General features: G+C 44.5%; 2 protein-coding genes across 9 annotated transcripts; one reads left to right on the top strand and one right to left on the bottom strand.

Moving 5' to 3' along the window:
- Positions 1 to 525: 525 nt before the first annotated feature.
- LOC127615861 (transcriptional repressor p66 alpha-like) lies at positions 526 to 15,648 on the bottom strand. Of its 6 annotated transcripts, none has more exons than XM_052087193.1 (11): positions 15,498 to 15,648; positions 7,988 to 8,472; positions 6,496 to 6,634; positions 6,278 to 6,406; positions 5,680 to 5,757; positions 5,473 to 5,592; positions 4,813 to 4,995; positions 4,456 to 4,714; positions 3,118 to 3,503; positions 2,010 to 2,256; positions 526 to 1,662 (listed from the first exon to the last, which is right to left on the bottom strand). In XM_052087193.1, the coding sequence occupies exons 2-11, from the start codon at positions 8,467 to 8,469 to the stop codon at positions 1,523 to 1,525; spliced, it is 2,163 nt and encodes a 720-aa protein (XP_051943153.1). In that variant the 5' UTR covers positions 8,470 to 8,472; positions 15,498 to 15,648; the 3' UTR covers positions 526 to 1,522. The 6 variants fall into 6 exon arrangements, with proteins under 6 accessions (XP_051943153.1, XP_051943158.1, XP_051943156.1 ...); XM_052087198.1 differs by having other exon boundaries at positions 2,145 to 2,256; XM_052087196.1 differs by having other exon boundaries at positions 4,813 to 4,992.
- Positions 15,625 to 25,426, top strand: armc6 (armadillo repeat containing 6). 3 transcript variants are annotated; one of them, XM_052087229.1, is made up of 8 exons: positions 15,625 to 15,737; positions 16,423 to 16,442; positions 22,648 to 22,733; positions 22,814 to 23,384; positions 23,678 to 23,823; positions 23,895 to 24,026; positions 24,477 to 24,614; positions 24,718 to 25,426. In XM_052087229.1, exons 1-8 carry the CDS (start codon positions 15,646 to 15,648, stop codon positions 24,928 to 24,930), a joined length of 1,398 nt encoding a protein of 465 aa, XP_051943189.1. In that variant the 5' UTR covers positions 15,625 to 15,645; the 3' UTR covers positions 24,931 to 25,426. The 3 variants fall into 3 exon arrangements, with proteins under 3 accessions (XP_051943189.1, XP_051943190.1, XP_051943188.1); XM_052087230.1 differs by lacking the exon at positions 15,625 to 15,737 and having other exon boundaries at positions 16,420 to 16,442; XM_052087228.1 differs by lacking the exons at positions 15,625 to 15,737; positions 16,423 to 16,442 and adding an exon at positions 21,886 to 22,326.
- Positions 25,427 to 25,486: the final 60 nt, after the last annotated feature.

Below are 25,486 nucleotides of genomic sequence, written 5' to 3'. Positions count from 1 at the left end.
AAAAAATATGACATCGCCGGCCAACAGCAAACCAGCCTGCATTGCTTCCACTATCGTGCAGAAGTTTCAAACTCAAGGCCCGGAGGCCAAATATGGCCCGTCAAATTATTTTATGTGGCCCACCATTTTGGTAGTAATTAAGAGATGGATTAATTTTGTTGTGTACGCCACAGAAATGAACTTAACCAAATTCTACCCAAATAAATTCAGTATTTATTATTTTTGAAATTAACAACATGGTTTCGAATATAGAGGTGCTGGTTGACAAAAGCAGTGTTGCCCACGTAGCGATTTGGACCCTAAATTTTCCAACTTTTCTGACCGGTCGAGTGACTATTTGTCCCCCCCCCAAAAAAAAAAAAACTACAGGCACGTTTAATTCCCATAAAATCATACAGCTGGAGTGAAATCATTTTCACATCGTTTTGCGTGACATGAAAGGATCTCGGCAGAAGTTAATCACGGAACCCGTTCCAGAGACACGTTGCCTATTCATACATTGCACACAGAGCAAATGAGAGCAAGTTAAAATGTATCTTTTTATTTGTTTAGGAGCTAGGAAAAAGTTAAACCAAAATAATTATTAACAATAATTTTCACAACACATTTTCGGCTGAGTAGCAGACAAAATATGCAATGTGGTGAGAAGTTATAGGATTAAAAATAATAATTGGCTTGTGCTTGCTGGGTTCACAGTTGGATATAGTGTCTTCCAATTTTAATTTATGGATCATGGTCTCTGGTTTTAGGAGGGACAAATTCAGTTCCTCTGAGTTTGCATTTTGTCAGTGAAAATGTGACACCCAAGTTGAAATGCCAACGTTGACATAAATATAAAATAAGCAAATGACAGATGGTAATTACAGATGGCTTGAGCGACATCACCACACGTTGTTAGCTAAGGTGCAAAATGAACATTAGGTGTTAAATGTAGGCATGCTATCAAACAGAAAGAAACAGAAGCAGAAAGCAACTCTTCATTTGTGGAAACCACAATATAGAAAGTTAAAAAAAAAAAACAACAACAGTCCTCCCCCCCAAAAAAAGAATAACAAATATAACTTAATGTAAATACAAAATAAATTCAACTATTCAACTACAGGGATGAATGCAAGGAAACATTTACATCTTTAATCTGGTGTGATTTGCTTGAAGCAACGTATATTTTTATTGGGTGCGCGCATGACTCCAACCAAGCATTCAAGTCACTCGTGTGACTCATTTTGGTACTTGACGACCCAGACAGGGAGAACAAAGTACCAAGTTTCATGTATTTTTGTTGTTGTTTTCTGCCCGAGTCAAATCAAACAATATGAGGCACACCAAAACCTTTAAATGAACAGTAAAGGAGAAAATCAAATCAGAACAAAACAAAAAAAATAGGAAGATAGGAAGGTTTCTTCACTGTTCAAGAGATTGCATTTGCTAAACTGTCCTTCTGGGTGCGCTGTTGACCATGACATTGGGAAAAGCAAAGATTGGGTCGAGCTGGCTGAGGGGTTGACTTGTTTGTATTCTTTCTCTATTTCCATGTGTTTGCAGTCTGCGAGATAGACGAGCGAGAGGGTATCATGTCCAGCAGGTACTCCCTCTGGCGTGCGTCTACGCTGGCCGAGGTTTTGTGTCCGCTCAGGCTGGGGTTCACGTACGCCATTGTCACACCTATTGGGGGTCAAGAGCGCATGTCAGAGCAGGGCACACGTCACTTGAACATTTCGCCAAACCAACAAGGGCAAAACTGTTTTATTTTGAGGCTCTGTCCACACGTACAAGAGTATTTAATCATTTGACGGGTCATTTCTTGACTGTTGTCAATGTGTTCATGTGGACATTGCCACCTTATACAACCGACAACAGACAAAACGGGAACAAAGGAGACAGGAACCCTGGAGAAGCGTTGGATCACCAAGCGAAGGGGACTGCAATTGTCGTCGGAGGGTCGCTTTGGGCCCGACAGGAGTTTGAAAGAGAGCAGAGGTCGGTCGGGCTGCTTACGAATGCGAGTCTACCTTTGTTGCTGTTGCTCTGCTTCTTCCATGCAGTGGACGAGGCACTACCTCCGCTCATATTCCTGCCGCCGCCCACTCCGCTGCTGCTCACCTTTGAAATCTGGACAGAGCGCTGGGTCACATGCTCGTGCTTACCTGGTCGATTGACCAAGGCGGCGGCCGCCACTGCGCTCTGCAGCTGGGAGGAGGAGGAGAAGGAGTGGGGGACACTCCTGATGCCGCTGTGAGATAGCTGGCCCGGGGAGCCCTTCACGGTGGAGAGAAGACACGCACGCTACTTAACAAGTTCTGCTTCAACTCAAGTACTCGAGTACAGGAGTTGTACTCGAGTACAATGACACGAGTCACAAAATGAGACGATCGCGAGGTGACAACGATATGCAACATGTTGATTGCCGTGGATGCCCGGCAAGATGTTTAAATTGTCAAAACATTTGCCGTGGCAGTTCACGGTAAGGATGAGAAACCTATTCGACGGTGCGCGCCTTTCAGTCCGTCGCCGAAACCATAAAAGGCTACGAGAAAACAAGATTTGAATATGGAGAATGTAATAATTCCTAGCATTTTAAAACCGTGCTCAAAATTAAGCCAACACTGCAGATTGTTGTTTCGGCGCTAGTTAGCATTAGCTATCAAAACAACTTGTTCCCATAGCTTTGCTAACCTTGTGGATGGAGTAAAAAAAAAAACAAAACAAGAAATTAGCCAATAAGCTATTATTAAAAGATATGACTTATATGTATTTTTTCTGATGAAATTGATCATTTTTGACCGCCAGACACTCAAGATTTTGAGCCGTCACGTTTTTTTGAAGCTCTCTACGAATCTGTTGCCGTCCTCCCTGGTTCGCGTTCCACCTCGTCACCGCCGTCCCAGTTTTTTCCACCTCATTAGAACTCAATCAATCAAAATCCCTACGCGGCTGACTTCACCTCTCTCTGGCTAGTCGGGTCTTTTTTAGCATCGGGTCGTCATCTGCAGAATACCCAAAGATCCCATTTTGGATGTCGGAAATCAAAGTGAAAAGTGGCCAGAAAAATAAATCCAACAGAGAAATCATCTTAGGTACACTTTGGACGCATTTGCGCTTCCCACCACCACGGCTGACCTTGATGGAGTGATGGTGGATGACGTTGGCCCCTCGGTGCAGGGACGACGCTCGGGCCTGCTTCAGCTGCTGAGAGACCAGCTGCTCGGCCTTCAGCGACGAAGAGGACGACGAGCTGCCGTGAGAGACTGACGAGGACGACTGCTGAATGATCCGCTGCTCGATTTCCTGCTCTTGCTGCAGCGCTTTGACGAACGCGGCTTTCAGCCGGTTGGTGTGCTCGGCTTTCAAGGCCTTCTTCTGATTGGAGGACATGCAGTCTTCGCAAAGGACAGCGCCACCTTTGGCCTTGTCCTGCCTCCACCTACACGTGAAGTCGGTGTTGCACTGGGTGCACATGTTGGGCTCTCTGACGGTGGGCTTGGGCGGAGCTGACCCCGTCTTTCCTGAACGGACAGAGGGGGAAACCCCCCCCCAAAAAAGTTTGAGAACCCTTGTTGGAGATATTCGTTGCTCGAGGGGAAATATCGCCCCCACGCCCTGATGCTAATTGGTTTTTCCCATTGTATGTTAACAGTCAGGTAGTGGAGGCTATGGAGTTGCTTTTTTTTAGAGCATTTTGACATTTTTCAAGACACTTGGGATAAAAATAGGCTCGGACAGATTTATATATTATATAATATATATATATATATATTCATTCATTCATTCATCTTCCGAGCCGCTTGATCCTCACTAGGGTCGCGGGGGGTGCTGGAGCCCATCCCAGCTGTCTTCGGGCAGTAGGCGGGGGACACCCTGAATCGGTTGCCAGCCAATCACAGGGCACACACAGAAACGAACAACCATTCGCACTCGCACTCACACCTAGGGACAATTTAGAGTGTTCTATTAACCTGCCATGAATGTTTTTGGAATGTGGGAGGAAACCGGAGCACCCGGAGAAAACCCACGCAGGCCCGGGGAGAACATGCAAACTCCACACAGGGAGGCCGGAGCTGGAATCGAACCCGGTACCTCTGCACTGCGAAGCCGACGTGCTAACCACTGGACTACCGGGCGGCCCCTATATATATATATATATATATATATATATATATATATATATATATATAATTTATTATATATATTATTTTAAGAATCGATTATTTTTGTCGATTAATCGAATTTTAATTTTTTTTTAATCAATTTCCTCGATTAATCGACAAAATAATCGATTCTTAAAATAATCATTCAGCGTAGCCCGAGTCTGACTGCAATCTTCAGCCGAGAGTGGCAGCAGCGCGCTGGAAGACTATTTTATCTGCCATCACACAGTACTCGCAGTACTCGTCACATTTGCGCACGCAAGTTGAAACTAATATTACAGAGCAATAATGACAATGGGAGAAAACATACCTCTGTGAATGCTATCCAGCAGGTTCTGGACCACTTCTTCAAGTCCTACCAGGTAGATGAACTCGTTATTGGCTGCCGAGGGCAGGAAGTTGAACTCGGGAGCAGGGGGCTTTGGAGGGGGGATCTCAAGGAGCGTCTTCTCGAGTTGTTTCCGCAGAGCCAGCTTGGCGGCGGCTTGGCGGCTGGCTGGACTGTCGTTGGCACCCACCAGAGAGACCACGCCGCTTGCTGAGGTAGAAACCTTCAAACCGGGCGAGCCCTGTGAACACGGGGGGGTTGGGGGGGCACTAAAGTCACGACTGTTCAATGAACCTTTCATGAATGTGGGAGCAAGTCTTTCAGTCGTGAGATACCGACCAGCGAGTTTGCAGTACTTCCGACTCGGATGAGGCCCGCTTGCATCATGCTTCTCTGACCCTGGCCAGCAGGGGCTGAGGTCCGGGCGCCCAACAGCAGGGGGGGCGGCCCCCCCGAGCCTCCACCTCCCGAGGCGGCCAACTGCTGCTGTTGCTGATGATGCTGGCGGAGGGCCTGGATCTGCTGTGGAGATACGGAGACAATGGGACCTAGAATGTCCCGGGGGCCGCCGCACAATGACCCCTCGCCCAATCCACCGACATCCAACTCGAGATCGGACAGTTTACGATCTCCTTTATCCACCGCCGTGAACGTTTCTATTCACCGACTGGAATCCAAGCGTTCACTGGCCCGGCCTATAAATTCCTCAAGCGCAGATCGCTTGTGGTATTTGAGATCAGCACAGATTTGAAGTCGAAGATCAAGATTTGGGAGTGAATGTCAACTTTTCAAAGGATTAGGCACTACATGACGACCCCCCACCCATTCTCAACCCACCCCTTACGGGTGTCGATCATAACTGAAAATAATTATCCTTGGGCAGGCGAATTTCTTTTCCCCTCCAGTGCTTGTAACGGATCTCGTTAGGTTCCCCAATTTGTGATCGGTGGCTGTATCTTAACATGCAGACACTTGAGCGCCCTTTTCCTGACGACTCACCTGTGGTCCTCGGACCAGAGGTGGCATGATGATCTGGGAGCCGTGTTTCGATGACACCTGCTGCCCTCCGCGCACCAAAGGCGGAGGTATGACCGCGCCTGAACCTCGGCCAGATATAATCTGTCAGCGAGACGGAGGCGGTCGGTGAGAAACGCAGTCGGCCAGTTTTCACGCGTGACATGCGACACTCTGAATTGTTGAGTTCACCTGCTGGGAGCCTTTGCCGCTTCCAATTGTCCCGCGTATTAGAGGAGGTGGAGCGGAGGAGCTTGACACCCCCGATGCCTGAGGAATGGTCATTAGTCATTATTATTTACGCGGTACAAAGACAAACAGCTTGAATTTGGGGGAACTGAGTTTTGCTTTCTTTCTTTTTCCCGTTTCTTGACGGCAAGAGTGAGAAGAGGCGCAAATGATTATTATTGAAAATGACGTTGTAATAAGTTTGAAAAAAAAAAACGTTTACTTGAAATATAGTAGTTGTTTCTATGGTCTGCCTTAAGGCCGCAGTCACGTCCACCTTTTTTGAGTCCAAGTCAAGTCCGAGTCACAAAGGTCTGAGTCCAAGTCAAGTATGAGGTTCAAATGAGATCACGCGTAAGCCTTTTAAAGACAGAAAAATAAAACGTTCACAGCCACAAAATGAGAGACATTTCATTTTCTCTTCTCTCACTCTTCTCAGAGGGCATGGGTCCGGGGGGGGGTCCAGAACACATTTCCCCATGTTGAATGGGTGCTCACTGTATTACCATCCAGGAATGCGTGTTTGTGTACGTGCAGGAAGTGATTCTGAACTTGCGCTCACCTTCTGAAGCGTGTCCCTCTGCAACTGGCTCTGTCGGAGTTTCTTCAGCAGCACCAGTTTGGCCTCCTCCAGCCTCAGCTCCTCTTTCAGCTGCTTGATGACGCGCTCCCGTTCGCCCGGGCTGCTCTTCTGCACCCAACGCGTCAAATCCATCACTTCCAACAAGCGCACGACTCAAGACAAATAATCGCAGGGCCGGGGGGGGCACGATATCTCACCATGAGGAGGTCTGTGTCCAATTCCTTCAAGTGGTTCAGACCATTCATGGGTGGACTTGGGGAGTCGTTATCCGACAAGATGATGACATCATCATCCTCCTCCTCATCGGGGGATGGAGGCCGCCTCTCCCTTTTTATACTGTAGGACAAAAAGAGGGATTACGGAAATTGATCATGCCCGGATTGGGTTAAATCGGGTCACTTGTATCTCGAGGCACAACTGCACGTTCCTCCTGTAATAGGTCTGTAATAAATGTAATAAATCTCTAAAAGCTGAAAAATGTCACATAGCTTGTAGGTAAAGGCGGATTTTGGCCTGACTTCTGTGTGTAAAAACGCATGAATAATTCAGATGCGATACAATATGCCAAATGTGAGGTGGACAATCGAAAGCTTACTTTTGTTTCGGACAGGCGGGACACGTGTTAGCGGATGTAAAAAAATAAGGATGGCCTTGTGACTATACACACACACACACACACACACATTCACAGATAATGCAGTTTTATGAAGCATAAGTTGGTGCGTGAAAAGATGAGGCCTTTCTGCCTGAGCCACCCCCTTTCTGTGTACGCGTATGCGTTTCCTCGGGGCTTAGTGCCATCATCACTTCCTGTGGCTTAATCACGACTTCCAAAGTAGTCACATGACCTCAAAGTCAATCTCACGTGACTCACTTTTCCTCCAATGCAACCCCACCTCCCCCTCCCTGTTTCTTCCACTGAAGCGGCCATGGCAACAGCCAGCTGGAACCGGTTTTATGACACACGACTTCATTTTGTATGCGTGGACTTTTTTAGGGTTCAGATGTTGATTTGAGGGCAAAATGGAGGCGGGCCGAAAGCTCGAGTCAAGAGTCACCGAGTAATGCGACGGTCTTTTCTGTCGGATATAAAGAAAAAAAACTAATCTGTCAAACTTGAAAAAGTCTGTTTATGTCCAAAATAATGAAATGATCTCAATTTTACATTAAGATCAAACAAGCACCCTGCGATGTCTGATCAAGTTTCGCGCAATGCCAGCACTCGTCACCTTGATTTGGGGTGTTTTATTTTTTATGTCGTAATAATGACGCAGGAAGCTTCACCTAATTGAACATGTCACTTGGAACGAGATGTACTGAACATACAGCCAATCATTTTATAAAGCACATGTCCTCATTAGGGTCCTGGGTACACCGGAGACTACCCCAGCCAGGGGGGGGGGGGGGGGCAGGTACAACCTAGGCTGGTTGCTGGCCATTTACGAGGACACACACACACACACTAATAATAATAATAATAATAATAATAATAATAACAACAATTTTATTTGAGTGGCCTGGTGGGCCAGTGGTTAGCGCGTTGACCTCACAGTGCAAAGGTCGTGGGTTTGATCCAGGCTCCGGCCTTCCTGTGTGGGTCTTCTCCGGGTACTTAGACTAATTTGGGTGGACTCACTTGACAGATTTTTTTTTTTTAAACACGCTTCCAAGGAGCGAACAGTTTCTTACCCTTTGGAAGTGCTCATGTCCACCGGCTGCTCTCCAGTCTGGATCTCTACTTTGATGGTTGCCTTCACCTCGCTGGCAGCCAACGTGCCACTGGACACTTTTGGTTCGGTGGGCTGCAATCGGTTCGTGTTCTCCGCATCCTTCTCCGCCTTCAGCTCGCCCTTTGCTCCGTCATTGCATTCAGTTTGATTGTCCAAGCTGGCTTCGCCGGCAGCCTCGGCTTTCACCGGCTGAGATTCCAAAGGCGGCGCCAACCGCCCCGGCTCCTCACTTGATCCAGTCCCAGTCGGACTTTGACCATCCTCTTCCGGTTGTGGTTCAGGTCTAACTGAAAGTGTCTCCCGGGCGGTGGGTTGAGACTGTTCCAGCTTGGGCTTTTTGCTTCCATTGCCAGGGCTGGACGGTTCTCTCGTCTGCGGCGCTGCATCCCTCTCCAGTGCCCTCTTCTGGCTGCGTGTCTGGCGGACGGCTTCCTCAGACATCCCCTGCGGACGCATCGTGAAAAGGATTTGGTGACGTATGTGGATTTAGCGGGAGAGTGGCTCAAAGATCAAGATATGTTCACTCATACCAACAGTGCAATTTGTGATCAAACTAGCCACGCTTCCAACACAAACTCGGTACACATCAGGGGGTCATTGTTGAACTATGATTGGCTGTAGACTGAAGGATATCATTTCCTAAATCCTGAAAAGTTACAATCCCTAATGTTCAGGATATGAGGTAGAGTATCGTGCAAGATTTCAACACATTGAGAATGTGGAATTGACTCGAGCGGTAAGACTGCTTTTCTTGTTCTTGTTTTACGATGCCAAGCGTAGCCAGCCAGCGGAAAATCACGGCGAGCGGTGACTGCCAGTACCATACATTATTTAATTTGACGATACAAAGGGGTTTTTTCATCATTTTCATGTGAAAAGTGAAGGAAACTACTTCCCCAAACACTAAGCGTCTGTATGCATGATCACATATAAGGGTGAGAACACAATTTTCAGTGACGAATCGCGGCCGCTACCCTGAAACAATGCTTTCAATGTTCATAAATTAAGAGCAGCAAGCAGTTTTTGCATGTTACCGTATGACATGATTGCTTCTTATATCTAGACCAGGTATGGGCAACTTAAATAGTGGAGGGGGGCTACAATTTTTCATCCGCACAAGATATTGTAGGACCCACCCACACACACTTCCTAAGCTCATGAGTGACATTGTAAATATGGACAAATTACATGCTGGCCCGTGAAAAGTGAAAATACGCATATGACTGATGTCCATTGAAATGCATTTGGTAAATTGGGCCACCCCCCCCCAAAAAAAGTATTAAATTATCATATTGGTGCCCATCCCTGATGTAGACTCATTGGTTTTAGCGCGTGTATAGCTTAGTGGTATGTTGGTTTTAACTATAAACAATCAATCAAAGCAGCCGTAAAACACAACCTTCACAATCCAACACTGTTCACTTTCGCACGGACACGGTTACAGCTATATGCCACTTTGACGGGACACGAAACAACACGTTCTGGTTCGAGCAAAACTGTACCAAAGGTTGACATGTTCGGAGTCTCACCAACGCAGCACGCAGTGGGAGACGACCTTTGCCCATCCTCTCGTTCACAGACAAGATAGTCCGAGATGCACCACCAGAATCGGCCGCTTGGAATATCCAGTAAAAACTTCCAATCGAGCATCCACATTAAGTGCATCGATGTCCAACGTCATATTCATGCGTACAGAACACTGCCTGCCTATTGTACCAAGGCCCAAAGTCTGCCCGGCGATAAGTGACAGCATTTTTTTTTAAATAAGGAAGACAACATTTAAATGGCGATATGCATGAAGTGCACAGAAGTTAGCTTATGATGGTGTGTATAGTAGTCGCAACATATCATACGGCTGAGTAAGGTTTTTGTGTGTGTGTGTGTGGTTTTTTTTAATACATACACTTACATCACTAAAACACACATGATATGACCCTTCCCGGGATTCAGGAGGACACACAAAGCACTTTTCCCGAGAACTGGTTTAAACCAGTTGGCTGGTGTGTGAGTGTGTGTGTGTGTGTGTGAGTGTGTGTGTGCATGCGTATGCATGCGTGTGCTGCTGAGGGAGAAGCCGAAGCTCGTTTTAACCCTCCAGGTGCCGGAGCAGACACTCGGCTTCCACAGTGGCGGCCATTACAGCGTCTACACGTGTGGACAGTGTGTGCGTCTGCGTGTGTGTGTGTGATGGCAATGGAGGACGTACTGTAGCGGTGAGATGATGGCGTTACACACGGAGGGAATGCCGCCGTGTAGCCCGGGACCTCAAGCCAACTTCATCTTTCTTACATGGGGTCTCAATGGTGAAATGGTTTCACATTTCAACTCTGAGGGCTTTTTTTTTCATGCATTTCCTTTGAGACCCCCCCCCCCCCCCCACCACCTCCCACACACTCTCTCTCTCTCTTAACACATGGATCAGAAACCATGTATGAATATGGCGTCAAATGCAACTAGTTAGAACCTCTGAAGACAACGTAAACTGAAATAATTAGAGCAAATGCAGCATGTTGCGTATCGGCGATACAGCTGATATTGCGCCACAACTGTTACTCATTTTCCTCAACAGCTCTTATAGTAAGTAGCGCAAAAGTCAAGTACTACGCTGTGTAACCAATAAATAAAAGCAAACTGAACGCACGCTTTTGGATTCCTTACGAGGTGGGCAACCAAGTTCATCATGAAGCCCCACGTCAAGTCGAAAATCTCAACATTGAGGAGTTATGAGGGACGAGCATTTCACTCAATTTCCAAAAGAAGGAGGCGCCTCGATGAGAGGTGTTAGGTGTCCAAGTGTGTCAAAAAAGTTCCAGGAGCGCCTGCCGTCATTCATTTCGGGATGTCGTGGCCATCTTGAGGTCATCCGCATCTTCAAACGCATCTTCCCTTAAAAAAAACTTCTGGTATGTTCTGACTCAACCGCTCATTTTAACTTTAGCAACATATTCCCTCCATCCGACACACTGAACTGACAATGTCAGCAGAGTTATGTCACGACACGTAGGCCCGGTGACGGGACAAAACCTTCTCCACTCTTCTTCATAGATGAGACCATTCACCAAGGCTGACCGCCATTTGTTCACAGACAATGCCGCAATGATTGTTTATACCGCCGTTGCGGCAGGAAGTGCTCCTTCCAACATGATGCAAAGAGGCAGGAAAAGTGCAAAAAGGAGTCACGGCGACGCCACCAAGGAGCTGACCACGCCACCGTAGCCAAAAGGGAAGGCGGTCCAAGTTAATTACCAGACCGTGATCAAAAATAATTACTGCCACGAGATGCGGACGTGACGAAATGAGAACAATATTCAACTGACGGCTCAATCGAGAAATTCTGAAAGAGCCTGCAGCCCCCCCACAACTAATTTCTGTCTCAAAGAGGAAAGCATCAAGTGTGCCAAACAGGCATGAAATGGACCAAACAAGAAACTGGCACACAAACACACACACACACACGCACAGAAATGAAATGGGTATCAGCGCCATCATTCGTGTGCGACTAATTTGAAAGACCATTTTACAATCTACTATGCAAAGCATTCAAAATGGACGACAACTCTGGCATGTGTATGATGTACATTCAAGTGTAGAAGTAACGCAAGTTTTTGTTTTTTGATTAGAAAACGATACCATTCAGCGGCCGCATTGTTATGAGGGCAGTTGGGCTACCAGAAGCCCATCTGATAAGTGACGAGATATTATATGACACAAGACCTTAGTATTTCATCAGAAGTACAAACATTGCCACCGCTGAAGTTAAATAATCATATCTTCTGCCTTGACAAGAAACGCCGCTTGAGCTTTGTCAACACAACGTGAACACACACATGCTTGTGTGCACACAAGCACGCACGCTGGCTTCCTTTATAAGAAAAGAAGGTTTGAAACGCTTAATCCTTCACATACAGAATGACAATGTTTGATTAAAATTGTTCTGAATTGATCAGGGATTCTCAAACTGAGCCTTAACTTTAGGGTCTGCAAAATAATACGCAATAAATTCTGTTATACAATAACCCCCCCCCCCCCCCAAAAAAAAGGACTCCTCCTATCTCAGGTTTAGGCCAATTACAATCTCTTGATGTACGACTGCGACACAGCACATAAATCTGATATCATTGCGTTTGTGGATCATTTCTTGGTCTCTCGTTCTTCTCTCATGTCGAAACGTACAGGTGAGGGCAAAGCAATGCAGATTGGAAGCACAAACATGGCGGTCAAATGTTTAGAGAGGGTGGCCAAAACTGCGCTTTTGCAACGTACAAATGGGCAAACCAGTTTGCCATTTTGTTGCGCTGTTCAAAAAAGGGAGTGCCTAAAGGTAGGGGTCGGGCGATAAGAAACGGGTATTGGTATCGGGCCGATACCTGCCTTATTTCAAGGTCTCAAGCATCAGCACGGAAGTCGATACCGGTGACTTAGACCATGGTGCCTGGTCCAAGTCACTGGTATTAACACCGTAATAACTTTATTCGGCCAATCTATTGCACCACGCAATAGATTTTGGGAACCGGTTGTCATTACCACCATAAATATGAACAATAGTTGATATGACACGCCCATGTCTACGGCGACCTTAAGGCTTGTACGGGCAAAGTGTTGCCGCATTCCATATTCGTGGACGTCACAACCCCCCCCCCCCCCCCCCCAAAAAAAAATTGAGGATGTTCATTCATGACAGCACACATTTTGGATTTGACAAAAAAAAAAGGAAGTATAGTGAAAATCGGCTGAGAAATGAGCAAGTTGTGCAACTTATTTTCAATGTACATGCATTGCCTCTGATGGGAATGTTGCCGTGTTGCGCGGTGCATGACGTCAGATTTCTTCTTGACTCATTTTTTCTTCTTCTGTCTTAGTCATGTACGTCGGTATCCCCCCCGCACCCCCTTCCAGGCCCCCAGTGTTCAGCCTGCAACACCAAAGTTGATGTAAATTTCCAAGTTGATGTAAGCAGAGCAACACATCACAACATGGACATACATAAAGTGCTTTATCGGTCGTCGTTTTGTAAAATACACTAAAAGCAATATACCGTAACGTACGGTCATCATTTATTTATTTGTTCAATATGAAACCAGCTGACGGTGATCCGGCACGCTGTTATCCAACAACAATGACGTGATTAATGGGACAATTGACATTCTTGGCATTCATCTTAAGGTCCGTGTACTTTTATGCTCATTGTTCTCGCTAGCACTGGTGAGGCTAAACTGTGCACTATTTGACATCTGTGCACTCGATGTGAGCTCGAAGAATTTTAATGTTACTCGGAGTACTTGCATGCAGTTGTCAACCCGTGCTCAGTTTTGCCTCGCTAGTAAGATGGAGTTGTCCTACGAGTATGCCAACGTTGTACTACTAGTGGCTTTAAGATGGACATTAAGCCGTACAAAGTTGTTCTAGCATTTCATCCATATCAGAGATATGGAAGTCCTTTCAGATTTTTTTTTTCCTTCAAATTCTCATACTAGTAGGCAAAAATTGCCCATTGTATTGGAAAAAAATGCTACTCATGAGACATGACAAATGCCCCTTAATCTACTAAAATGTCCTACGAGTGAGGACAAATTGTGCACTAGTAAATGGACCTTAAGCAGGTATCGTTTGATTTTCGGCCAGGCCCGATCCACATGGAAAGGTGTTTTAGTGTTTCTGCAAAGGTTTTTATAGGTTTTGTCCTCAACATGTACAACCTGAACTAGCTGCCAGCCAATCACAGGGCACACATAGCTAAACAATCATTCACACTCACAATCACACCTAGGGACAATTTAGAGTGTTCAATTAACCTAACGGGCGGCCCGGTAGTCCAGTGGTTAGCTCGTCGGCTTCACAGTGCAGAGGTACCGGGTTCGATTCCAGCTCCGGCCTCCCTGTGTGGAGTTTGCATGTTCTCCACGGGCCTGCGTGGGTTTTCTCCGGGTGCTCCGGTTTCCTCCCACATTCCAAAAACATGCATGGCAGGCTGATTGAACACTCTAAATTGTCCCTAGGTGTGAGTGTGAGCGTGGATGGTTGTTCGTCTCTGTGTGCCCCGTGATTGGCTGGCAACCAATTCAGGGTGTCCCCCGCCTACTGCCCGAAGACAGCTGGGATAGGCTCCAGCACCCCCCGCGGCCCTAGTGAGGATCAAGCGGCTCGGAAGATGAATGAATGAATGAATGAATGAATGATTAACCTAACGTGCATGTTTTTGGAATGCAGGCGGAAACCGGAGTACCCAGAGAAAACCCACCCAGCATCCGGGAATCGAAAGCCCAGACCTCTGCACTGTGAGGTGGACATGCTAACCAGTCAACCACCCGTGCCACCAACGAGTTGAAAATGAATACGACTCCATCCGATCCTGGATCTTTTCGGACACACCTTGGAAAACATTGAAGCCATGGAATATTTGACACGCTTCATGTGTACGGGGTGTGCGTGAGGGTCCGCGTGCGCGTGCAGGCGCGCGCGTGCACCGCACGTGTGCGCGTTCAGCTTTAAGAGGAGGAAGACTACGGTTGTCACAAGCGAGAAGTAGGAAGATTAGCAACTAGATAGCAGAACCAAGACTGGTGGCTGCCATGGGCTTCAAGCTGACTGCAACCTCCGCCGTCCAAGCTCCACCGCCCCGCTAGAGCCCAGAAAGCAAAGTCGGCCCTTTAAAAACTAAAGCCAGCCCACAGTACATGTGCAACTAGCCGGCTTTTTCATGTTGACACCGCCTCAGAGGAGGTGAGCTCGCGAAGGAGTTAGCGAGCTAACGTTAGCTTCGCCGCACAAACAACAACAAGCAGTCACTAGAGCACGCATGTTCAAGGCTCACATGAAGCCACCAAAAAAAGGCCACAACAAAAAAAGTCCAGTCAAAGTGATCGAGAAAAAAAACAAAAAGTCCCCCGAGCGGACAGTCACTTGTAAACAAGACCCACAACGGTTCAGAACCGAGCCCGAATTGCTGACCTGGCTGCTCTCCGATGCGGGACAGCCGTCATCTCAAGCGAAGGGGGGCAGAAACTTTCCAAAACGTCTTGTTTTCACAAAGTCAAACTTGAGTGTAGCGAATCGGGCTAGTGGTGTTTACCTTTCTGTCCCCCTCCCGAGGGAAAATGGTCGGGTCGGAACTGAGTAACGTAACCGACCGGCCCACAAGCGGAGCTTGCCGCCGGCGAGGAAACGTTATAACCCTCGCTTCATTTCACCATTTCGCCGAACAAGATCCGCTCCGGTAAGCGCGACAAGCTTCGGAACATTCGAAAAAAGAAACAATTTAGCCAGAGCGGGACCCCGCTCCCTTTCCCACGGCTCAACCTTTGGCTCTGCGGAGAAGTGTTACTTTTCAACAGCCCATCAGCTTCTTTATCGTCACAGATAGGTGGAGGAAGACCTGGCTCCCTCTCGACGAGACCGAATAAAAGGCTCCCCTCGATCCACTCACTAAAAACTTCGGCTTCACCCCTCCAACACGCACGGAGTCAACTTACTCGGTCGCTTTGTCGCCCGCTCGTCGCCGATGGTCGACCAAGGAATGTTTAATCTGCTGTTAACCTGGATAAATGGTTGCTTTTTTGAAATCAAGGGGATATCCTCTTTTTTTTCGGCCCTCCCCGCTGCCGCGTCTGTTGCCAAATAATGCGCCTCAACACACATGGAGCCGCTGCGTCCTCTTTAGTGGGCATGCGCACCTCGGCATACCAGGGCGACGGGATCACATCATGTAGACCAGGGGTGTCCAAACTTTTTGCCAAGGGGGCCAGATTTTATGTGGTAAAATGTCGGGGGGCCGACCTTGGCTGACATTCTTTACATTGAACAACAATATTGTTCAACAAATTTTAGTAAGCCAGTCTGTTTCACATTTCCATTTTTATTTTAATTTCAACAATCTTAAGAATTTCTTTTGGTTCATTTGAAACAGGTATATCACATGCAACTGCTTACTCACTTGACTTAAACAGAAGTCTCCTGAGTGCAAATTGATTGATTTGAAACATAAGATGTATCACCATGACTTTTCAATAGTCACAAAACCTTTGACTCGAACAACAGGGAAATGAACAAGCAATACACATATCCACAACTGCAAGGATCATTTGAAATATGACATATCAGTCAATATAAACACGGAGTGATGTCTTGTTAACTCGTGAGTGATGCCCTCTAGTGTCTAAATGCTATTACTCATTTAGTGAATGCTATTACTCATTTAGCCACTAGAGGGAAGCAGTACTCTATGAAACATCACTCACGAGTCTACGAGACCTCAGTCAATGCAACACGTGTTCCATTGCGCCCAACCTGCGGGCCAGACGGCACTGATTTTATGACAGGGGCCGAGGGCCGGATGAAATTCGACCGCGGGCCGGATTTGGCCCGCGGGCCGGACTTTGGACATGCCTGATGTAGACCGATGACCACCAAGGCTCAAGGTAGGAAGGATGAGCAAAGTCGGGAAGCCCCTCACAGGTCTCCCGGAGAGGGGTGGAGGGGTGACCCTGGACTGATTGCCCCCCCGGCACGCGACTGAATTCTCAACAAGCATGTTACAGTATTGATGTGTGCATATTACACTTGGACTGCCATAAGCAATCGCCGCACAGGGTCGTTTGTGGGAAGCGACGAAGTGCAGTGGGGCCTTGAGATCAGGGTTCCGATCATTTTGGATTTTTCATTATAGTTAGTTTTTACGTCATTTTGACTTTTGTTTTTCAAATTCAGTAAGTTTCGATCGGTTGCACCAAACATATCATTGGTAATCTTGGCCTTGTCCCATTGCAAGTCCTGCGACAACGAAAGCAGAGAAAAGTCCTGCAGCAATGATAAAACTGGCTTTACTGCTCAACCAAGCCAAGAAGCTGTGCTCGATCATCAACAAGGGTGTAAAAGACATTTTGGAGTTCACTCCAGAAGTCTCTATTTCATACATACAGTCATCATATTCATTTCATACAACGTGTACGTCCTGTGTATGTGCTCACAATGCAAATTCATTAAAAAGAGGATCTCTCTTCTTGATCACTTCAGGTCTCATAAAACCTCAGAAAATACAAAAGCAATACGAGATGAAGAAATGGTTTCACACTGGTCCTCTACACATTATACGCAAAGTCTCCCTGTATGTTACACCAATCATCGATTTGAAGATATGACAAAAACACTGCCGTTGTACATGCAAAGGCGTACTCTGTGTAGAACTTGCCTAGGGGCTGGGAGATGGCCAGTTTACGACCCGATGCAGTCGCAAAATATTGTAAGTTTTTGCTGGAGAAGTGCCAATTAGCCTCAGGAAAGGCACCCACCCCAACACAACTGCTCGAGACGTAACGTTATTTGTGGAGCCACCACATTCTTTCACCTAAAGCACTTGATACATATTCAGTGGATGCAACTTGTGTCAACAGAATCTGTATATGTTGGCAACTAAAACATTTAAAAAATTTTTTTTTTTAATTAACAATTTGTTTTACTTGTTTTTAAGTGATATTGTAAAGGATTGGTCTTCTTAATAGATATGTTTTGAACCTTCTCTTCTTGGCCTCTGAAACGCAGAGCTATGTCAAACATATAATGACCCGGTTCTGAAAAGTTTTGCAACAGGTACCATCGAGAAAAAAAACCCCATGGCACTCCAAATACCACCATGCATGCATGTAACACCGGTCTGCATCAAAAAATAAACAAGAATGACATAAATATTTCCCAAACAATTTTTCCAACTGAAGCCAGTGGTATCATTCATTTTGCACTCCATGCGCCAGTTTTTCTGTTACAAAGGACGCTATGTGCTATTTTTTGGGGGAGGGGGGAGATGGGGTGGGGGGCAATTTGCTAAGCTACTACCTAGTTTAAGAGCTATTACAATGTAGCATTTGTGGATGTATATTTAAATATATATATATATATATATATATATGATTTGCATGTACAACTTACACATATACATGAAAAACATTAGCAGCCACACCAGCCGGAAGCCCCCTCTGTCTATCTTGTCTGACTTTATATTTTTCCTGCCCTCCTCCCCTTTTCGCCTTTCTTTAAGCTAACTCCAAGGGGCTCTAAAGCAGTCACACAAGCCCCAAACCCAGGTCCACACGCTGGCTGTCCACTCTTTATTTACATCCCTGAGGAATGAACTCATCCACAATCCTATCATACCGTGCATCTGATGTGAGCACAAGAAGTCAGCATAAGCACTGGAGTGTGAGGGGGGCCAGCGCTCTCTAACAGGTGGGGGTTGGTGCGATTGAGTGCTTTGTCAGCTTCATTCTGCCCTTCTAAGCTTCTCTTTAGATGATGCTGTGTCATCAGGTCTGATTGTCTCCCTCCTCTCATCCTGCCACTCCACCTCCTGAGGCCATACGTTGACTTGTATACGTCTGCAGAAAGGCATCGCTTCAATTCTCTGTTAATAAAATCGGATGGATTACATTTTTTTAAAAATTAAGGTAATGGTAAACTGCTCTCGATCCTCTTTTCGGTTCCTCAATATTATTAGTAATTAAAATCAAATAAAATCCAACTATGAGCTGTTTGTCTGTCTATAAGTCCTGTATGCCCAATTTCATGGGGCGCCCTTTTGTAGACGTGACACCTTCAAAACGAAACGTAAACTTTTTTTATATTCACTGTACATGTATAAATGACAAGTTCTAGTTGACTTGTGGAATGGTTGCTGGTGCTTGTGTGCTGACCTATTTTAGGACAACATATTTGGCAACTCTTCTGAGATTCTCCATGGTGCTTGTTCAAAGGCTACAGGATGGTCAAGGCGTTCATGGCAAGTCTGAGTAACTTTCTGACTTGCAAAACGTGGTGATGTTGGCATTTCAGAACGCAAGTAATTAAACTGTTGACTAAATTAATTACTCTGGTAATGACCTAGCTGAAAAGTGACTATTTGTGTCCCACGTTGGACGCAGTAACAGGAATAACTGGAAATGTAACAATGTATTTGTAGAGTGTTCAGAGAGTATTCCGAGGTGGCAAAAATACTCCCACTCTGTATTTCAATAGAAATGCGGGTGCTTGTGTTAAAAAAAAACTTTGAAAGTAGATGTTCCGATTTAACTCTTGTACTTGTAAACGGAATAAAGTACAGACTCTGAAATGTACTCGAGTACAAAGCACGTTATTGAATGATACAGTCAAATGTACAACAATGTAGTAGTATTTGTACTTTGTTACTTCATGCCAATAGAGGGCTGTGAGAAATAACATGGTTTGAATGTTAATGTTCAGTTTTATTTAGAAATTAAAAGAAAAACATACTCATTGCTCTTATAAAGTTCCACATTCTTATTAGTTACAGTAGTAGGGTAAAATGCAACACTGTGTTTTATATTGTTAAACTAGCATCCCTCTATTTGTTGTTTGTTAGAGATTACTCCAACATCTTACACGTTCAGAAGCACATTTATGCCAATAGATGGTGCTATAGTGCCACCGTGAATCCATCAGGGCAATGGTTTTCAATTTTTTCCACCAAACACCTAAAAAAAATCCTTGGGTCCAAAAGTACAAACCTCAAAGTTCAATATTAAAAATCAGAAGCTTAGTAGGCCTAATAAGTGCTCAAAATGATTAGTTTGATTATACCGTTACTTATTTTATCGTCAAACAGGGACTGCACCAGAATTTTTCCCCTCCAGGGGCGAAAGGGGTAGTTGACTGATATATAGGGGGCACTGAAAAAATTATTCATGAAGAAATTTTCTTGTGTATTTTTTTTAAAGCTGCTTAACTGTGGCTACACAGATTTCTGATGGGGCATTAGCCACCCCTGTTGTCAACAATGGTGTTAATTTTAATATTGAGTGAATTGAATGTAAATTCTTTCAAAATAATCATGTTTACACAGCAACATGCTAACTTTGTGTCCTCTCTGTAGTGATACACAGAGTTAGCAAAGCACAACTTTCATTGATGTTGCAGTTGTTTTATCCTTTAAATGATGGATATTTACACTCAAATGGTGCAGCAACAAATGTAAACAGACATAACAATGCTCACGGGCATATATCTATATATTTTTTTATCATCTGAAAAAAACTGCATCTTACTGAGTCATTTAGCTGTCGAAGTCCTCTTTGTGTATTATGCATGCCTGTGTCTTACATTGCCCTCTCACGATGTCTGTCTATGATATTACTGTATGTTTTTATAATGTACAATACTCTAGAGTGATGTCTTATTCATAAAATATAGTCACAAGTGGGTTTTTCTTTTTTTTTTGAGGCGGGGGGCTGTGTGGAACTAATGAATGGCATTTCCATTCATTGCGATGTGCAAAGATGATTTGAGTCATGTGTATTTTGAGTTACGAGCATGACCACCGAAGAAATTAAACTTGTAAACCAATACACCACTGTTTACAGTAGTCTTTTGCCAAGATAAAATAGGCTAAAACTTTAGGGGTTAAGTGGGCTAGCCCAAAATTAAACTACACCAAACTCCGGATTCTTTCTATCCATGTGGAGGCGGGCCCATGGGCAGCCCCGGCAGCCAGACGACGGTGTCAACTTAATCCTCATTAAGTGCTGTAACAATGAATGCAGGAAGAGACTACTGCAGTGACGACGAACACCGGCTCACTATTTGGCAGGAAACGGCTCCTCTGCGCTGCGTCCAAGAAAGCCTCAAGCGTCCCAGAAGTTCAAACTCATTACGAATAGTCTCCACCCCCTGGTGGCGTGACGTGCGGCTGCTGCGCTGTTGGCCACCAGATAAACGGCGAGAGACTTCATGATGACTGGATAGCGGGTTACTATTCATCCATTCTTTGTTCCGCTTATCATTAGAATCTCAAATATGTAATTTTTATAATACTGATTACAAATACATTATTTGAAGGGGTGGGGGTTTTGATGGAGGCCTTACGCTTCATGCTTTCAATTGATCTGTGAAATAAATAATCAATTACAAATTTATTTTTGTTAATATATAGAAAAAAAATAATCATTTCAAGAAACTCAAAGGGTTAATTCTGGTCTGAGAGAAGCAGGACACAACAGGTTGTTCAAAAAAATAAAAATGACCAAACTGAGATACGATGACCTTTTTGAACGATAAAGATGCATGTGGGTTTTGCGTTGCTATGAGGCAAGTCAGCTTTATAGTACATTTCAAACACAAGTCAATTCAATGTGCTTCACACAAGCAAAGACATAACACCTAAAATAATCTACAAATACAACAGTTAAAAATATTCAGAAGCAAAGTAATGAAAACAGTTCAGTTTATGATAATTGTATTCCTTTAAACACTTCTTGGCTCAAATACTGCTAATGATTTTCAGCGCAGAGAAGCATTTTTGTTCATTGTTTGGGGTAGTAAAAGCTATGCATTTTTTAACCACCATTGCAAGTAATTGTAATATGGGGTATTTTATGCATCATTATTTTCTTGTGCAGTGACAGACCAATTGAATAACTCCTCAGTTTATGGCCACAAATAGTCATCTACTGTTACATTGTCCAAATGCGATTAATTTAATATTGTTTTATGGCTTATTTTATCTTTTTCAGTTGTCAACATGGGACAGATTATGTTTCTTTTGATTTAAGCTTTTAAACTCATTTGCCAATCCATCCAATTTGTCTCCTCAATCTATCTATCGATCCATCTATCCGTCCGTCTGTCTATTGACAGATATATTTTCAAACAACCTACAGGGATCATTACTTGACTTTATCTAACCTTAGTTTAACATGGAGTTGTAGTTTGTTGGTTAGCTGCCTAAATGGTTATTAATGCACCCAATAAAATGTCTGTTAATGTCTGAGTAAATGATGATTTCCCACCCGTTCGTGTATTAAATATTGTCACTCAGTGTGACAACATTTCTCGCTGCTTTCAAAATATATGGAACAAATACATAGTTGTATGTTTCAACCGAGCACATAAAGAAGTAGGACCGTTTTGCGCAGACGGCAATTCACTAAAACAGACCGGCCCCAATTACGCGACGTACAAGTTTACCAGAAGCAGAGCTTCAATACGTAAATTGCGGAAATCGACCGTATAAGGTTCATTGATTACAGAGAGGGAAAACGGGGCGTTTACTACTTTGTTGATTTGTGATAAAAAACAAACAAAAATAACGAAACTGCAGTTAAACAACGTTATTGTGCAATATATATACTGTATTGAATTCAATTAGAAACGCAAACAAACAGGCTGGTGATCTGAAAATGGCTCTACGGAGGATCACTCAAGAAACATTTGATGCTGCAGTGAGGGAAAACATCGACGAGTTTGAAATGGATCCCGACGAAGCTTTGAGGGATGCTATTGAGCAGTTTCAGTCTCAAGGTATTGTGGCCAGAGTTACCATTAATGTACTGGTTTGTTTCTTGGTAACTCGCATACATAATTTGCTGAATCATGACATGTTTGATTGGGTAAACAATGCGTGTGCTTAACCATCGAGGTTAAGCCATTAAATAATTAATTGATTATGAACTGGAAGGAAACTCTTAGCTGAACTGTTCGCCCTCAACATTAGATACACGTGCACAATTTGATAAAGGCTAACCCTGTTTAGCTAAATATCTCCTGGAAGATATATGACCGTTCGTTAATTGACAGTGACTTGGTGTAATCCATTTTAGATAACTGATGTGTATATTGCAGGTGTGGACCTCAGTTGCATTGTAAAAGCTGTACCTGCTGTTCCATCAGATGACAACCAACAGGAGCAAACGCATGAGGTCTTACAGGTATATATCTTCTACATCCTAATAATCTACTTCATATAGTGTCCACTCCTTATCCAGTATCGTATTTCTTTCACTTGCAGGCCCTCGAGTCCCTCCGCACTGCACAAGACTCGCCTGACAGCACGAAAGTGGCATTAGATATAAAGTGTTTCAGTGAGCAATGTTCACTTGGGTTCGCTCAAAGGTACCTGGCAGCCCAGAAAGGCGCATATCCCATCATCCTCTCCTACTGCCAAAAGAGCGTGGGAGATCAGGTAGCCACGTTGGCTTCTCTGTCCGCCTTAGCCGCGTTGACTGATGGACAGCCAGACTTGTTCGATGCAGATGGCAAGAACTTCCTTTTGGATGTTCTCAAGAGGTACCATGCTGATTCTTCATTGACACGAGCTGCCATCCTCGCTGTGCGTCATTCTTGTTTGAAACATGAGCAGAACAGACAGGATTTGGTCAAAGCGGGCGTCCTGCCTTTACTGACAAATGCCATTAAACAGCACAGTGGATGTGCCGAGGTGGTCAAGGAAGCCTCTGGAGCGCTCAGAATCATGACCTTTGACGATGATATCCGTGTTACGTTTGGGCAGGCTCATGAGCACGCCAAGATGATTGTTCTTCAGCACAACGGCCTGAAAGTCTTAATTGAGTCTGCAAAAGGTGAGACCGGCTCATCTCTACACACGTTACCAACTCAGTCATAGAGTTTAAAGTATGGTGGAAAGTGAGGATAGTGACCCCAAGTGGCCAACAGTAGTACAAGCGCCTCACGTGCACATTTGTTTGTTGAATACATAATGCAAAATCAAGTTTTAGTCGATCACTAACGATGGTGGTTTGATTCTTCATCTTTGGAGTGACGTCCGTGGAAAATAGACAACATCTTTCCTCTGTGTCATCTTGTTGATGTCTAATTTTCTTAATGTAATTTCCACATGTCTTTCTACCTTCAGCTCACAATGACAATGTGTCTGTTTTGAGTGAGCTGTGTGCCACCTTGTCCCGTTTGGCCGTAAGGAACGAGTTCTGCCAAGACATTTGTGACCTGGGTGGACTGAAGCTCATTATGACCCTGCTCGCAGACAGCTATGAGTCAGCGGTACAGACATAGAGGTTATAGAGGTCTGTAACCCATGCACATTGTCACCGAGCTTCTTTTTGCCCTCTCAGGAGTTGGTGCGACAGGTCCTGAGTGCAATACGAGCCGTCGCGGGAAATGATGATGTGAAAGATGCTGTGGTTAAAGCGGGTGGGGTCCAGCTTATTGTCATTGCCATGAACAGACACGTGGCAACCTCTGCTGTAAGCCATTGCTATGAATTGTATGTGTTAGGGCCCGACTGATATGGATTTTTTTTTAAAGCCGATTGCAATATTTGGCAGAATACATTTCTGCTAACCGATTAGTTAGCTGATTAATTAAAAAAAAAAGAATAAAATAATGTATATTTTGGTTCCTTAATGCTTACAACGGTACAGGTGTGAATTATAGGCAAATCATTTGACTGTTTTGACTTTACTTTGACCTAAAATGTTATTTTAACAACAGATAGAAAGGTTGGAAAATGTATTTCATTTTTTTGACTGAGTAATGTTTGAATTTCCTTTGTTTTATGTTGTAATGTGTCAATATGTTTAAAAAAATTGCATTTTCATCCGATTAATTAGTCGGGGCCCTGTTATTTGCCACTTAAGACTATACAGTAGAAATCATTTGTTAATCTAGTCCATACATTTTACATCCTTATTCAGGTGTGTGAGCAGGGCTGCGCATGCCTTTCCGTCCTGGCTTTACGCAAGCCCAACAACTGCAAGGTCATCATGGAGGAAGGAGGAGCCTTAGCTGCCGTGCAGGCTATGAGGTCACATCCCAGTGTTGTTCAGGTGCAGGTAAGCATAACATGACTGATCACCAGGCAGTCAGTCGCAGGGCACATGGAGACTCACACTTCATTTAACTTCAAATGTAAAATGTTCTACCTTTTATCAACAGAAACAGGCATGCATGCTGCTGAGAAACCTGGTTTCACACCAGCCCAACTACAGCCAACCAATTTTGGACATGGGTGTGGAGGCCCTCATATTGCAAGCGCTACAGACCCATCAAGACTGCGGCGACACTGCTAAGGCTGCCCTCAGGGATCTGGGCTGCCATGTGGAGCTAAGGGAGCTGTGGACCGGCAAACGTGGCGGCATCACTAACTGAAACAGGAGGAGAGCGGCCAAGAAATGGGATATGATATTATAGTAAATGTTCCTGAAATGATTTCAGCAAAACAAACTACGATCTGAGGAAATGTGGCAATCGGCATAATGTTTGAGTGGGGAAAAGACCGTTGACTAAATCTGCAAGGAAAGTTCCTTTTCAGTTTCCTCTATTGTGTTCATATTTGATTTTTTTTTAATGAAGTTGGCTTACTTGAAGCTCCAAGTTGCCAATTGTCAATTCATGTGAAAATACGCATCATGTTCACCGTCTTGGAATATGGTTTTTATTTGACCGTTGTGTAATCACGGTGAAGCCTTTGTCTATCAATGCCATTTTATACATGTCTCTTATTCCTTTTTGATCTATTGTTTGCACATAATGTATCTATAACACACTGGTGCATCACAGATGAATATGCATAGTTTTTAAAAAGTCCTCTCCCCTTGAGAAACATCTCATGGCACACCACCAAAATAAAATGCCACAGAAGATATATGTGGGAGACTGAAATTATATGAATCTCAACTCGGTGTATTCACAAATTAATTGTGAA

Source organism: Hippocampus zosterae, chromosome 15 (assembly GCF_025434085.1).
Source record: "Hippocampus zosterae strain Florida chromosome 15, ASM2543408v3, whole genome shotgun sequence".
In the NCBI taxonomy this organism is placed as follows: Eukaryota; Metazoa; Chordata; class Actinopteri; order Syngnathiformes; family Syngnathidae; genus Hippocampus; species Hippocampus zosterae.
The sequence above is the reverse complement of the archived record's forward strand: the minus strand, read 5'-3'. Positions and strand labels throughout refer to the sequence as shown.